General features: G+C 43.9%; 1 protein-coding gene across 2 annotated transcripts in view; it reads right to left on the reverse strand.

Moving 5' to 3' along the window:
- Positions 1-16,464, reverse strand: part of ZFPM2 (zinc finger protein, FOG family member 2) — a 469,087-nt gene that overhangs the window by 351,594 nt on the left and 101,029 nt on the right. For both annotated transcript variants that reach the window (XM_045006802.1, XM_045006803.1), the window contains one exon: positions 3,428-3,586. In XM_045006802.1, coding sequence (XP_044862737.1) covers positions 3,428-3,586 — 159 coding nt within the window. The remainder of the gene's footprint in view (positions 1-3,427; positions 3,587-16,464) is intronic.

The following is a 16,464-nucleotide window of genomic DNA, read 5'->3' on the forward strand; positions in this document are numbered from 1 at the left end:
GCTCCAGCTGCCAGGGGTTTCCCAAGATCTTTTCACGTTATCTCAGAACCTAGAAGCTAGTCTTAGCAACCAGGTTCATGGGGAGGACCTCCTTGCAGAGCCCTTGCTACGCAACTCCCATCTAGGTGTGCAGGTGAGGGAGTCCCCGTTGATGCACCGGAGTCTGTTCTGGCTGTTACCACCAGGATTGGAGATTTCATGGACTACAATCAGGGGGACAGGGTCAATCCCTTAGCTGGAACATGTGAACTCTCCATCCCTCATGTCCCCCATCTTGTGCTCCAGGAGTTGAGGGCAGCCCTCACACCTGCTTCTTGTGGTTTTCCTTGAGTGAGTCTTTCGGGAGGGTGCTCCCTGCCTGACCCTGACCCCTGGCCCTCTGTGCTTCCCCAGCCACCCCCTACATACTGTCTGAGCTGGCTATGAGACATACAGCAAGTCCATCTGTTAACTGCACCCAGGAAACAGTTGTATGTGCTCATGATCCACACCCTTCATTTCCTCATCCTTGTGTCCTGCTCTGACAACAAGTGGCAGGAACTCCTGCTACCCAAGAAGGGAGAGGCATCCCAGAGGGCTAATCCATATTCCACCTTGGTCCCACAGCCTGCCGGGACTATTAGTTGGCAGTTCCTTCATGGTGCCATGAGCATGGGCATGTACCTGGCGGGTTCATGACATTCTCTGACACCTGATCCTTTTGCAGTGAGAGGGAGACCCTGGCACACATTTATATACCATTTCCCCCCCTCACACCTCCTGATTTATGCACACCCTAATCATGGCCCTACAAAGTCATGAGACCTCCTCATCAGCCTCCTCCTGGCACTGTACCTGGAGGAGGAAGCTAAATAGGGGGTGGAGGGTGATCTGTGACTGCGGGACCTACTTCTGATTCTTCCTCAAGTCACGTCTCTAGACAGATTTCCTCTGGGCTGTGTCCACTGGCTCCCTGGATGCCTTCGAGGAGTAGTGGGAGCTGTCCAGGGTTCTCTGCTCACTGTCCCTCCTCCAGATCCCTGATTTTATACCTGTGACCCTCACTCCCATTCCTGTTTTTCATTTGTTGTCCCTCACAAAAAAACAGCAAGATTTATAAATATACAAATTACTATTGCATGTAAATAAAATAAGGAAGTAAACACATGTTTTCATTCATTCACACAGAACAGGACTATTTTCAGGGATGGGCTCTGTAGAATGGGTAGACTTTCTAAGCAGTGTGAGTATACAGTGGAAAGCAATAGCTGCATCAGCCTGATATGAATCCTTTCTCAGAGTCCCCTCCCCCTCCTCTGGAGTCATATGGCATTCTAGACAGGTCAGAGAGGACTTGGGAAGAACTGGCATGCTGACCATCCATTTGAAAGTTAAAAATCTTGAGCTACATCACAAAATAACTATAGAATAATCCCAGTGTCTGGCCAAATATTTCCACTAAACTAAGCAAACTATTATCCGGGGTAAGCATGAGCAACCACTGAGTTCATAATGGGTGCAGTGTTTGCCTCTGGGAAGGAGTGTGGAACTCCTTCCCAGAGGATGTTGTGAAGACCATAACAGAGTTAAAAAAAGAACTAGATAAATTCATGGAGGATAGGTCCATCAATGGCTATTAGCCAGGATCGGCAGGAATGGTGTCCCCAGCCTCTGTTTGCCAGAAGCTGGGAATAGGTGACAGGGGATGGATCACCTGATGATGACCTGTTCTGTTCATTCCTTCTGGGGCACCTGGCACTGGCCACTGTCAGAAGACAGGATACTGGGCTAGATGGACCTTTGGTCTGACCCAGTAGGGCCATTCTTATGTTCTTAATGTTAACAGCATTTAGCTCATTGTGTTTTTAAAGTATTTTCATTTATCATCTTGTTCGGTCTTAGTATGATAAGCCATTTAGCTCTGGGATTCAAAACTGCATCTTTGATTGTTTGTTCTCCGAGGTGCCATATCCTTGCTAAGGATCAACTAACTAACCCTTCCTAACATAGTCACGTGTGTGAGAAACTTACAGAAGTTGTGTTTTCTCGCCTTCTCCACTCTCTACCACCTACCTCTACTTCTATGGCAACCAGCACTCTATAGGCCTAAGCCTATGGGCCTAAGCCTTTGACTGCACTCAAAGAGGCTTGTTCCAGTTTGCCTAGGAAAATCATGAATGATAAACTGGAGACCACCAAACTATCCCAGTGAGAAAAAAATATCCCACTGCCCTAAAGAGAACAGAAAGAAAAATCACTGAAACCAAACTTCCTGGGTCGTTGCGACTAATAAGCCAACCATTACCACAAAGGTTCTAGATACTGGATGAGCATCCTTAGCTGCAGAAGACAAACAATAAAACAATCAAAAAGAAAGAAAGAAAGTTAAATCAGTTTTTCATAAAAAAGAAACCTTTCTGTCAGCTGGATTGGGAACAGCATGCCCAAACACAGGTTAAGAATGCATTGACATATTTCATCGTAAAATAAATGTATCTTCAATAACCTACAATTGATGTACCAAAAAGGCATCTACAACTTTAAAAGCCCTCCTTTCTGCAAATCACTGACCTCACAGTGCTGACAGTGTATCAATGAGCACTATTTTAATTCAAGAATCCAAAAACACAGCAAGCTTCCTAACATGGGCAAGGAAGTAATGAAGTGGCCTGCTGTATTGCCAGCTCTCTGATGGATTTCTGAGGTTCATTTTAAATAGTTAAGATAAATATGTTTTGATTACCAACACTCTAGAAACTGAGTTCCAGCTCTACCATATGGAAATATTTGCAGTAACTACCGTATATACTTGTTCATTAGCCTGTTCATTTATAAGCCAACCCCTCCAAGATGGTTAGGTAAAAATAGCAAAAACTGTATGACCCTTTCATAAGCTGACCCTATATTTCAGGTGTTGTCAAACTCTGACTCCTGGCCCGTTAGGGTAAGAGTGGGCCTGAACGTTTTGTTTACCTGGAGTATTCACAGGCATGGAACCCCTCAGCTCCCAGTGTCCGCGGTTTGCCGTTCCCAGCTGCACGCCACTTCCCGCAGCTCCCATTGGCTGGGAACGGCAAACCGCGGACACTGGGAGCTGAGGGGCTCCATGCCTGCAGACGCTCCAGGTAAACAAACTGATAATGTATTCAATATTCAATTAAATGATTCCCCAGAGTTTAAAATCATCAAATTTTGGTGTAGACCCTTTTATAAGCCAACCCCCACTCTTTGATGCGTCACTTTTTTACCAAAAATATTTGGCTTATGAACGAATATATACAGTACTACCAGATTAAAAGATGACTCAACAAGAGTTGATCATTTTCTTAATTTAAGGCTTCTTATTAATAGGGCTTTTTCTGCATTTCAAACACCACAAAATGTTTCTGATCAAGTGCATGTGCACGTATCGGTTTCATTCCCTCAGGCACTGTGCTGCATTGATTACCTTTATTACAAAAGTATTCCACTTCTTCACAACTCAAATTCTCAGGCTCAAACTCTGCAGAAAAGCTTTCCTCCAGTGGAAAGTCTTCTTTTGAGATAATGTCATTTTCTTCAGACAGGCACTCTTCCTCTTCATCGTCAATGGCATCTTCAAGGGGCCCTTTAAAAAGAATCAGGGACACTGTACCAAAATCATCTAACAGTAATATGAAATAAAAGCCTCATATCTTACAACTAAATTCTACAACTGGGGTCTATTCTTCAATTGCTGTGATAGGAATTTATTAGAAATGATCAAATAACATTTATCAGATAATTTATCCAACGTATTGCAAAAAAAAAAAAGATGTGATTTTTCACATCATTCTGCCAGCTCAGTGAATAGCTCACATGTATTTCAAATATGCAAAATATTGTTATATTTTTGGAATAATATGTGCAAATTATCTGCTTTATGCTATTTAAGCCAGCCATTCCTAATAATAGAAATGGAAGTTATATATGCAAACCCCACTTACATATGTGGAAGAAGAGCCCTTTTTATGTTCTTGTGTTTGTTAGATTTTTTTAATGTTACATTAAATTCTAGCGCTCATTAAATTTGCTTTACAGACCCGAGTCGTCTATTCTTTGAATAGTTAAAGCACAGACAGGGACAATGCAAGTTTCCTCACATCGCCCTGCCATTGGGCCTCAACTCTGCTCTGAAGAGACCAGTTAAAAATAATTCTGTAGTCTCCATGGCCACTAAGTCCTTGGCACAAAGTCCTGATACCTCTTTAATGAGGTACCAGTCAGTGGCAATTCTGCTGATTTTTTTTGTTTTGTGGACACACAGCTGACAGAAACTGGACTGAGATTACCAATTCATTTCACATAGACCAAACACCCAACAGATGGTAACTACGTTTTGTCACTACTAGCCTGGGGGCAAGGTCAAATTTGCTGATGAGCAAATAATGAGTACACTTTATGTTCATTTGTTAATATTAACTACCTGGTAAAGACATCTTTCACAGATGTACAATTGTACCCGAGATTTTAATAGAGATTGGAAATAATGGAATGTATTTTAATTGAAGTGAGATTTTAATAAATTCTATACTTTTCAAAATTCATATTAAAAGTGGATTTCAAAAAGAGATTTCAAAATACATGGTTGAGACTTGAAGAAAAATTACACCTTTCTCTCTCTGATGAAAGCATGGCCCCACTTATAATTGACCGAAGATTTCTTGCTAAAATGAAACATAGTTCTCTAATGAAAAAATGTAATTTGTACTTATAGGATAGTTTTCCAGTATTATTTTTAATACTTCTATAATACTGAGACAGTACATAAATGGGCCTATTGCATTAAATGAAGAGGGAAGGATAAAGTTATTAAAATACACTGACTGTACTGGAATTTCTTATGATTTATTAGGAATCTGTGATTACCCCTATTGCATCAAAGTAGTCAAATTCATTTTTGGCTAGATTGTGCAACCCTTGCTCTCATAAATATGATATTCGTCTTTACTGAAGTCAATGGGTGAGAGATTCCCAGCTGGCATTGATTTCAATGGAACTATGCCAATTTACACTGCCTGAGAATCTGACACAATGGGTCCACTTGTCTGAGGACATACTCACCAGTATAAAGTAAGGTCTAGATTGTGCAACCCTTTCTCATAAAGACTGAATCTATGCCCAAAGAAATTATTTGCATATTATCAAAAATGTGCCATTATCATCACCTGCATTTTCTGGCAGTCTTGGGAAAGCATGTAGTTGAGTGGCCATGGACATGGAGATATGGACACCATCTATTCCGGGGGGTGGGGGGGGAAGGATTATTCCAAAAAAGAGTTGAGCACATATTGGCAGGGAATCTGGGGAGAACTTGGAATGTCTAGAACTTCAATCTCCAGTGCTATCAGTGAGACACCTTACATGACTTCTAATTTCAGTTTTAAAATGCAACTTCAAAAACACCCACCGCAAATTATGCAATTTTAAATATGAGTATATAAAATGATGGCACTTTTGCCAGGTTGGAAAATGACAAATACATTTTATTGGTTATTCTCATCTCTCTTTTCAAGATTTTTATTGAAGACACGTTCATTTTTTAATTTTATAATGATTTTTGTGCAAAGGCATTCATCCATAAACCCTATAAAAACACCAAGAGGTTAAATTAGAGTTTTTCAAGTGTCCCTGCATCTATACGTAAGGTAAATGAACAAAAGAACACAAATGTTAAAGAGATTTTCATAATTAGTCGTAATTGGGGAAAGTGTGTTCACATATATCATCAAAAATCAAAGAGTAGCATTTAAATTGATACACAGAAATCTTGCAGTTTGCAACAGATGATCTACTAAAAGAGCCTTCTACAGTATTCTGATTCTATTAAACAATGAAACTGTTCTAAGAGGTTTTAATCTTTGTGTGGATGGAGGAGAGTGGAGGGGAACGGTGTGGGTGTGTGTAAGTCCAACCAGGCATAAACATCATGTTCCATATCTTGCCAAAACTGGTCATATGTCTTTAATGTATTTTTCAAGCAGTTTTTATTTGGATGAAATATAACAGTCCACATTTCAGCAATCTGACTTCCTGCTGAAACATTATCTTATAGTAATTTTAATTTCCAAATAAGAATTGCTGGAAAATATATTAAGAATATCTGAGCAATTCAGTTTGCATGTGTGAGGTGATATTTATGCCTGTTTAGAGATGTTCTTTGAAGGAGTCACCAGTATGTAGTCAGCACCCTAATAATCACCATTATAAATTAAGGAAAATAATAGATATGTAGTCCATATATATTCACTTATGGCAGTCCTGGAAATATTCATTTTATAAGACACATTAACATTATTTTCAAATAGTACACAGAATGTCACATATAGTTCAACAAATGTCGGTAGAGAGGAGGACATGGTATATCCAAAAAGCAGCAAGGGGGTTGAAGTTATGGTGGTTGGTTGGTTTAAATGAAGCTCAGATTAAAAACATGTTTATCAAACTTTTTTGTGGGTAGATGCCAAATACAGATACACATATATAATTCCCCAATTTGTGCATGCATCTGGCTAGAAAAGTGTAAATTTCATCACATGCACGCAAAATCACAGATTGTAGGTGTACATCTGAATTTGGTTTTATTTTGTGCATACACATCTAGATGCCGATGCACAAATCCCCAATATGTGTACTCTAATGAAGAAATGCTTGCCTACCTAGACATCTGCAGGCACAGATCAAAGAATCATCCACATACACAATACTCAGGGACGAAAGTCATTCCCAAAAAAACCCTATGCTGACCTTTACTGAAAATGAATGGTTACATTCAGCTAGGGGTTAATAGTAGATATTTTTTCTAATTTTCATGATTCCAGAGCATTGTATTTCATTATTAATCCATTTAAAAATTGATCCTGCACCCAATTCTGCTATCCTAATTCATGCTACCTTACTCTGTAAGTAGTTCCACTGAAATCGATCCTGTCCAGAATTTTGAATTGGTAATTTGAATGGAACTATCTTAATTTAAAATTAAAGTCACAAGGACAACAATAAATATGACATTAAAAAGAGTGGAGGTCCTGAGTTTTCTCTGATGTGGTGTTTTTCCCTCAATTGGCTGCTTTCACTAATTTTGCTGATGTTACTTACAGCACTTTAGATTACTGATTGCAGCTTCATCAGTTCCTAGCAGAGCTGGTGCTAGGCATAAGCAGGCTAAGCAATTGTTTAGGGCCCCCAGCAGCTCAAAGCGGCCCCTATTAATTATTAGCATGTGTTGAGTGGGGAAGCCCCAAAAATATTCCTGCTTGAGGCCCCCAATGGGCTACCACCGGCACCCATTCCTAGAGTGAGTTTAGACTACATTGTGCTTCCTTTTAACTCCTTGCTTTAATGTAATGATGTTATCAGTTATTAATCATGCTTTTCATTTTACTGTACAATTATAGTATACATACATTATTTATGTTCCTATTTTATTGTCATTTATTTCAACAGAGACAAGCGCCATTCTTTATTTTGATGAAAAATGTATTAAAAACAGAGTTAGCAGAGTGTGAAATATTGACACCAACCAAACATAAAATAAAGCAGCAACAGTGCAAATCAAAATAATTCCAACTCCTAAAACTCTTCTTTGGTGTGAGTGCCCACTGGCTTGTGATGGGATTAGATCCTTGAAATCAAATAATAAAATTTAAATCCCAGAAGGTTTAGGAGTTTAGTTAAATGGTTAATTCCAGGGGAATATGTAGATTTTTGTCTTTTATTCTCACTTCCATAAACTTGTGTTTTGATTTTTATAGTGTTTTCGTAGTAGGGCTGTGTAAAAACATTAGATGTAACCTAGAAAAAGGTAAACCTCAAGTGTTTCAGATTATTTAGATAACTTGATAAGCAGTTAAGAATTTCCAAATACACTTAGAAAATAAAATCTTAGTTTCTGATCTTAAAGAAGCTACTGTGTAGGCAATTGAATTCTCCAGTTCTTCCCCAAGATTTCAAACTAAAAAATGGGAAAATGTTTACTAAAGAGCAGATCTCAGTTTCCATCTTCCATATTAACTTGTGTTTGGGGGGGGGGGGGGGTTATAACCAATTTTATTCAGATGTCCATAATCCTACATTAACAATTAAAAATAAATAAAATAAGGGCAACAGACACCAGAAAGGTAAGTAAAATTAATGACAGCAATGAAGGAGTGAATTCAGTAAAGAACCTGTGTGGCTTAGTGGGCACAGTAGTCCACTTCAGGAAATCACCACATCTAATTTGATACAAATAATAATATCTAGTCAGGAGAGGCTGATGAGTGAACTCCATGTTCCTTCATGGAGAAAATTATTTCTGATTGAGGCCACTTGGCAGAGTAGTGTGGGGAAATCTGAACTCTAGTTCCCTAATTTGTATCAGATTTAAAGACATGCAAGCACATTTTTTTTAGTATGTTTAGTCTCTTAACAGTTAAAACATAAATATTTACCTTCACTTTATATACATATAAAATATATATAAAAAAGTGACCATTTTTATACAGCACAAAATAGATACGACACTAGCAGCCCTGATCCCTACTTTCTAAAGATAAAGGTAAATACAAATCTAAAACGGCAAGTAGCATGTACAAAAAAGTGAATAAAAGCATATCAGACAGGCAAGAAAGGAGTGAAATGTCATAAGAAAATAGCCCTACATTCCTTTAAAAGAGAAAATGCCTATTAAAATTAAATGCTTCTTCATGAGACAAACAGCACCTGACCCTGTAAGCACTCTCGGTCTAATGAACCAATGCACTTCTCCAGTTTTATACTGGTGTAACTCCAACAAAATCAGTGGGGTTAGAATGGCATAAAACTGGAGAAATTCAATAGTAAATCAAGTCCTTTGGCTCCAATTCATCAGACTACTGGTAAGCAGCAAAGCACTTAAGCATGTGCTCAAAGCACATGTTTAAGGGCTTTGCCACACAGAGATAGCCTTAAGCATGTGTTTCAATGCTTTGCTTAATGCTATGGGAAAGTCCCTCTGAGGCCTGGTCTACACTAGGACTTTAGCAGCGTTAATTCGAATTAACCGCTCAACCGTCCACACCAGGAAGCCGTTTAATTCGACCTAGAGGGCTCTTTAGTTCGAATTCGGTACTCCACCCCGACGAGGGGAGTAGCGCTAAATTCGACATGGTTATCTCGAATTAGGCTAGGTGTGGATGCAAATCGAACTTAGTACCTCCGGGAGCTATCCCACACTGCACCACTCTGTTGACACTCTGGACAGCAGTCCAAGCTTGGATTCTCTGACCAGCCACACAGGAAACGACCCGGGAAAATTTGAATTCCTTTTCCTGTCTGGGCACTTTGAATCTGATGTCCTGGTTGGACATCGGGGCGAGCTCAGCAGCACCTGCAACGATGCAGAGCTCTCCAGCAGAGGAGTCCGGGCAATCCCAGAATAGAAAGAGGTCCCCAGCATGGACAGACCGGGAAGTCCTGGATCTGATCGCTGTGTGGGGCGATGAGTCTGTGCTTTCGGAGCTGCGCTCCAACAAACGGAATGCAAAGACCTACGAGAAGGTCTCCAAAGCCATGGCACTCAGAGGATACAGCCGGGATACAACGCAGTGCCGCGTGAAAATCAAGGACCTGAGACAACGCTACCAAAAAGTCAGAGCGGCAAACGGACGCTCCGGAGCCCAGCCCGACATGCCGCTTCTACGAGGCACTGCATGCCATTCTAGGTGGGTCTGCCACCACTGCCCCACCAGTGACCGTGGACTCTGAGGATGGCATAGTGTCGACGGGCAGTTCCTCGGCGATGTTCGCCGATGGGGAAGATGAGGAAGGGTTTGTGGAGGACGACGCAGGCGACAGCGCTTACAATACCGCTTTCCCCGACAGCCAGGATCTCTTCATCACCCTCACAGAGATCCCCTACCAACCCTCCCTGGCCGTTAACCCGGACTCAGAATCAGGGGAAGGATCAGTCGGTAAGTGCTATAAACATGGAAACATTTATTTTTTAAAAAACAGGAATAAAAACTATATAAAAACTATATAAAAAGTTTTCCATATAAAACTATATAAAAAGAAGGTCCACACATATAGGGATGGAACAGAAATCCTCTTGGGACACTTCCACGAAGCTCTCATAGAGGTGCTCGAAAAGCCTCCACAGGAGGTTCCTGGGGAGAGGTGCCTTATTTGGTGCTCCGTGGAAGCACACTCTTCCGCGCCAGGCCATCCTAACGTACAGCGGAATCATTGCCTCGACCAGCATGGCAGCATACGGTCCTGGTCTGTGCAGGGATTCTCGCAGCATCCTCTCTCTCTCTCTCCGAGTGACCCGCCTCAGGGTAATCTCGTTCGGCGACTGCTGCATCTAATTAGGGCAATTAGTGTACTGTTACTATTGTGAATGCTTGACTTTTACTTTGCATAGCAATGACCTTCGTTTAACAGCCACGTGTTGGAGGCCGCAGAGGAAAAGCATACAGTGATCTTTCCCGGGCACAGCCGCGAGGGGCTGGAACAGGGTCAGACTTTATGCTTTACAGATTGCCTTCAGCGGGAGGGCACAGCTATCCATTAACTGTTAAGCAGCCTATAGTGTAGGGCTTACCAGGCCTGGCTGCTACACGGATTCAGCTGTACCGCCCCGCTTGTCCGATCTCCTGTGCAAGACCGCAGCCAATGAAAGCGTATTCTGAAATCTCGAACTTGTCCTGAGAGCTCGTGAGACTAGGTGCCCTGTATGGTCTTGTTCACAGAAACTGAGTAGACTGTGTTCAGTGTTCGCAAACATGTATCTTTTCAAGGAAATCACTTCCTTTTTCCCATCACACAGCTGCGGCTCTTTCACGAACTGCCCCGGCATCCCCCTCACAGAGGCTGGCGCAGATTAGGCGGCGAAAGAAAAAGACTAGGGACGACATGTTCTCGGAACTGATGGCCTGCTCCAGAGCCGAGGCGGCCGAGCAGAGACAGTGGAGGGAGACCCTATGTCAGCACCAGCGCTCACACAGCGAACGGGAGGACAGGTGGCGGCAGGAAGACCAGCAGGTGACTCAAACGCTGCTTGGGCTAATGAGGGAGCAAACGGACACGCTCCAGCGCCTTGTAGATGTTCTGCAGGACCGCAGGCAGGAGGAGAGAGCCCCCCTGCACTGTATCTGCAACCGCCATCCCCCGCCACAAAGTCCTGTCCCCCCCTCACCCAAAGTAACAAGAAGGAGGGGCGCTAGGGGCCGTGAAAACTGTCACTGCACCCCAGCAGAGCGCTCATGTACCACACAGCTCTCATGCCATAAATTTTGAGAAGTGCTTCCCTTCCTGGATCACCCAGTCCCAAATCCAAGTTTCATTCCCCCACTGTGTAGTTGAGTATTAAAAGTAGTTTGTTGTTATTCACTGTTTCCGTCACGTTTTTCTTGTCAGAAGACTTTGTGTGAAGGGGTGGGAGGGGTTTTTTAATTGCATAGGACAGCCTCCATTACCAGGGTACAGACTTGGGGGCAGGATCAACAGCAGGACACACACAGACTGCAGTCACTAGGCACCAGGGTCAGTCTGTGAGGTGTATGCTGCCCCGGGGCAGTCTGTGAGGTGTATGCTGCCCCAGGGTCCTAGCACCTGCCATCCACAAATGGCAAGGCAGGCTGCCCTTACCATGCCCTTCCACCCTAGCCACGAGACTCTCCGATGCCCTGAGCCCCAGCAAGAGCCCTCATCCACGGGCACATACTCACCCTTCCCACACACCCCTCACCCCTTCCTACGCCCCAACCCCCAGCCCAGAGCCTGCATCCAAACTCCGTCCCAAAGACGGCACCCCTCACCCCTTCCTGCAAACCCACCCCTTCCTGCATACCCACCTGCAACCGTCCTCCCCCCAGAGACCGCTGTAGGAGCAGGAGCCTGACATTCCTCTAGTGTAGAAGCGGTCTGGACATCAGTGCACACTGTACCCACCACAGTCTGCGTCCATGTTTCAACCCTTGAACAGGAATTCATAATTAAAGAAAACTTTGTTAATAATCAGTGTTCCATTAAATTTATTTTAAAACGTGTGTTGGAAGGGGGGAAACCTGGAGAACGGGGTATGTAACCGCAGATCGAAGTCAACAGTCACTGAAACAGGCTCAGGTTCAGCTTCTCTGTAAATCAAGTGGACAGTCATAGGTTACCCTGCTCTCCGAGGAACATAGCTTTCAAAGCCTCCCAGATGCACAGCGCTTCCCGCTGGGATCTTCTATCGGCATGGCTGTCTGGCTGAGCGTAATCAGCAGCCAGGCGATTTGCCTCAACCTCCCATCCCGCCATAAAGGTCTCCCCCTTGCTCTCACAGAGCTTGTGGAGCACACAGCAAGCAGCAATAACAACGGGGATATTTTTTTCGCTGAGGTCCGAGCGAGTCAGTAAGCTCCGCCATCTCCCCTTGAGACGTCCGAAAGCACACTCCACCACCATTCTGCACTTGCTCAGCCGGTAGTTGAAGAGTTCCTTCTCACTGTCCAAGGCACCTGTATAGGGCTTCATGAGCCAGGGCATTAGCGGGTAGGCTGGGTCCCCGAGGATCACTGTAGGCATCTGCACATCCCCAACCATTATTTTGTGGTCCGGGGAGAAACTACCTGCCTGGAGGCGTTTAAACAGACCAGAGTTCCTGAACACACGCGCGTCATGAACCTTGCCCGGCCACCCGACCTAGATGTTGTTAAAACATCCCCTATGGTCCACCAGTGCTTGCAGCACCATAGAAAAGTAGCCCTTTCGGTTAATGTACTGGCTGGCCTGGTGGGCTGGTCCCAGGATAGGGATGTGAGTCCCATCTATAGCCCCACCGCAGTTTGGGAATCCCATCGTGGCGAAGCCATCTCTGACGACCTGGACGTTTCCTAGAGTCACTACCATTGAGAGCAGTTGCTCAACGATTGCGTGGGCTACTTGAATCACAGCAAGCCCTACGGTAGATTTGCCCACACCAAAGTGGTTCGCTACTGACCGGTAGCTGTCTGGCGTGGCAAGTTTCCAGAGGGCTATGGCCACTCGCTTCTGCACAGTCAGGGCTGCTCGCATTCGGGTGTCCTGGCGCTTCAGGGCAGGGGACAGCAAGTCACAGAGTTCAAGGAAAGTGCCCTTACGCATCCTGAAGTTTCGCAGCCACTGTGATTCATCCCAGACCTGCAGCACTATGCGGTCCCACCAGTCCGTGCTTGTTTCCCGGGCCCAGAATCGCCGTTCCACACCATGAACTTGACCCATTGCCACCATGATCTCCACTGCGCGGCGTACCCTGCTTTGTGAGAGGTCTGCGCCACTCTGTGACTTCCTGTCCTCACCGCGCTGACGGAGCCTCCTCGCCCGATTTCTTAGCATCTGACTGTGGAAGAGGTGGACGATAAGGTGCGAGGAGTTGACAACGGCCATAAGTGCAGCGATGATCGCAGCGGGCTCCATGCTCGCAGTGCTGTGGCGTCCGCGCTGTAACCGACCAGAGAAGGGCGTGAACAGATTTCCCGCCGGCGCTTTCAGGGAGGGAGGGCGTGATTGACGGTTCAATGACGACAGTTACCCAAAACCACCCTCGACACATTTTTTCCCCCAGCAGGCATTGGGGGCTCTACCCAGCATTCCAATGGGCAGCGGGGACTGCGGGAACTGTGGGATAGCTTCCCACAGTGCACCGCTTCCAAATTCGACGCTGGCCCCATTACTGTGGACTCAGACAGTCGAATTAGTGTATTTAGTGTGGATACACAAATTCGACTTCATAAGGTCGATTCCACAAATTCGAGTTAAGTAGATTCGAAATAGTCTTGTAGTGTAGACGTACCCTGAGGGCATGTCTACACTACGAAATTAGGTCGAATTTATAGAAGTCAGTTTTTTAGAAATCGTTTTTATACAGTCGATTGTGTGTGTCCCCACACAAAATGCTCTAAGTGCATTAAGTCGGTGGACTGCGTCCACAGTACCGAGGCTAGCGTCGACTTCTGGAGCATTGCACTGTGGGTAGCTATCCCACAGTTCCTGCAGTCTCCGTCACCCATTGGAATTCTGGGTTGAGATCCCAATGCCTGATGGAACAAAAACAGTGTTGCGGGTGGTTCTGGGTACATGTCGTCAGGCCCCCCCTCTCTCCCTCCCTCCGTGAAAGAAACGGCAGACAATAGTTTTGCGCCTTTTTTCCTGGGTTACCTGAGCAGATGCCATACCACAGCAAGCATGGAGCCCGCTCAGCTCACCATCACTGTACATCTCCTGGGTGCTGGCAGATGCGGGACTGCATTGCTATACAGCAGCAGCTTATTGCCTTTTGGCAGCAGACGGTGCATTATGATTGGTAGTCATCGTCGTTGTACTCCTGGGTTCTCTTTTAGCCAACCTCAGTGAGGTTGGTCGGGGCGCCTGCGCAGACATGGGAGTGACTCAGCCAGGTCATTCCCATCTTCTGCTGAGCACCCAGGAGATGACGATGGCTAGCAATTGTAATGCACCATCTGCTGCCAGCCTAAGATGTAAAAGATAGATGGAGTGGATCAAAACAAGAAATTGACCTGGCAATGTGCACATCATGCTGATGAGCTCTGCATGGTCACCTATGCTGATGAGCTCACTACACTGGCCAAACAGGAAATGAAATTCAAAAGTTTGCGGGCCTTTTCCTGTCTACCTGGCCAGCGCATCTGAGTTGAGAGCACTGTCCAGAGTGGTCAAAATGGAGCACTCTGGGATAGCTCCCGGAGGCCAATACCATCGAATTGCATCCACATGACCCCAAATTAGACCCGGCAAGGCCAATTTCAGCACTAATCTCCTCGTCGGAGGTGGAGTAAAGATTCCGATTTAAAGAGCCCTTTAAGTCGAAAAAAAGGGCTTTGTCATGTGGACGGGTCCAGGCTTAAATCGAGGTAATGCTTCTAAATTCGACCTAAAATCGTAGTGTAGACCAGGTCTGAAATTCTTAACCCATTAAGTCATGAGTGGTTAACTTCCTTCCTAGTCAACCAGCATTCTGACTGCAGCATCATAAAACAATCCTCTTAGCAAATTAAAAATGCTTCAGAATGTCTGGAATCCTGGATGGTGAATGGCTGGGGAGAGGCTAATGTGATATAATTATTATTAGTAGTACGGTAGTATTTAATAAGTCTTCTCTAAAAGCCATTATACACTGCTGAGTCTTAAAACTTGGTGGATCCATGGGATGCATTTTGTATGATCTTGCAGAAACTCTGAAAATTCTCCCCAATAATGTGCTGCCATGAATATAATACTATTAACTTGTATTAAAACCCAGGTACCAGGGGTGAATAAGCTTACAGACAGAAGGGGCATGGTTTTTGGAGAATCAAACCATTTGTTTTTCTATTTAAACAAAAACATTTTCTTCTAAACATAACCAAAGAATGAAGCAATAAACTTGCTGGAAATGTTTATTATCAGTTTCTAAAGATTAAGCCAAGAATATTGAGCAGATAACAGCGTGTTCAACTTGTCTCATTTTAAATGTGGAGGGTGAAGAGAAGACATTACAAAAAGTGGTCCCGGGGCTTCCGTCTCTTGAAAAACATAAGAATGCTAGGACATTAGAATAACTGATACAACCTGATCCATTCAAAAGATAAATAATTTGTCCTTCAAAAAGTATTTTTATAAGCCCCAAGAAATATCATCTTTGGTCAGCATGATTTGACAGCATCCTGAGCGGTTCTGAAGTCTGTCAGCAGCAAGAAAAACATCCTGTTTTTTCCCTCAATTTGATGAAAGAAATTTGAACAAGGAGTTCCTGCAAACATGCTCCAAAGTTCCTCCTCCAGCACATCACTGGCTTTCCCCAGAGTGACAGAACTGGTTTTCAAATTGCATTGGTTCACCACTTTTACAGTGGACAAAACTGTAAATACCAAATCACTGTCTTCTGCCAGTGGGAAGACGCGGAGTGTTGAAATATGGAAGATGAGCCCATGTTGATAGGAGTAAAACAATAACATCAATACAACAATGTGAAGAAATACAAGCAATACCTTTGCGGTTACCTATTTTCCATTTTTTGGCTTTTACCTCAGGGCCAGGACGCCAAGACTCTATTCAACCACCATCTGGCTACCAAGTTTATAATATTCCTCACAGGATGGGAACTCACAAGTTAGGACATATGGTTGAATAATGACATCCAGAATTTATGAAACAGAGCTTCTGGCTCATACTGGCAACTTCAAGGACGCTTTAGATTTTTTTCCTACTAGGTTATCTCTCTCAAGCTAGAAACATGTGACATGATTCTATGACTATCTTTCAGAATTACTGAACTCACTTTGGTTCTCAGTTAATGCTGATTCCAAATGGCCATCAATTTTCACTGGAGAGTAAATCAAAGCTAGACTTCCTCCTCCCTCTGGAATTTCAGCATAATATCTTCATTACGCAGTTCCCACCAATATGGGAAGCAATGGCCAAGCCAGGCAGTTAAATTCCAGTCTCTTGCTGCTTGGCAGCATATAGCAGTACATAGAAAGCCAA

This window comes from Mauremys mutica, chromosome 2 (genome assembly GCF_020497125.1).
Source record: "Mauremys mutica isolate MM-2020 ecotype Southern chromosome 2, ASM2049712v1, whole genome shotgun sequence".
Lineage (NCBI taxonomy): Eukaryota > Metazoa > Chordata > Testudines > Geoemydidae > Mauremys > Mauremys mutica.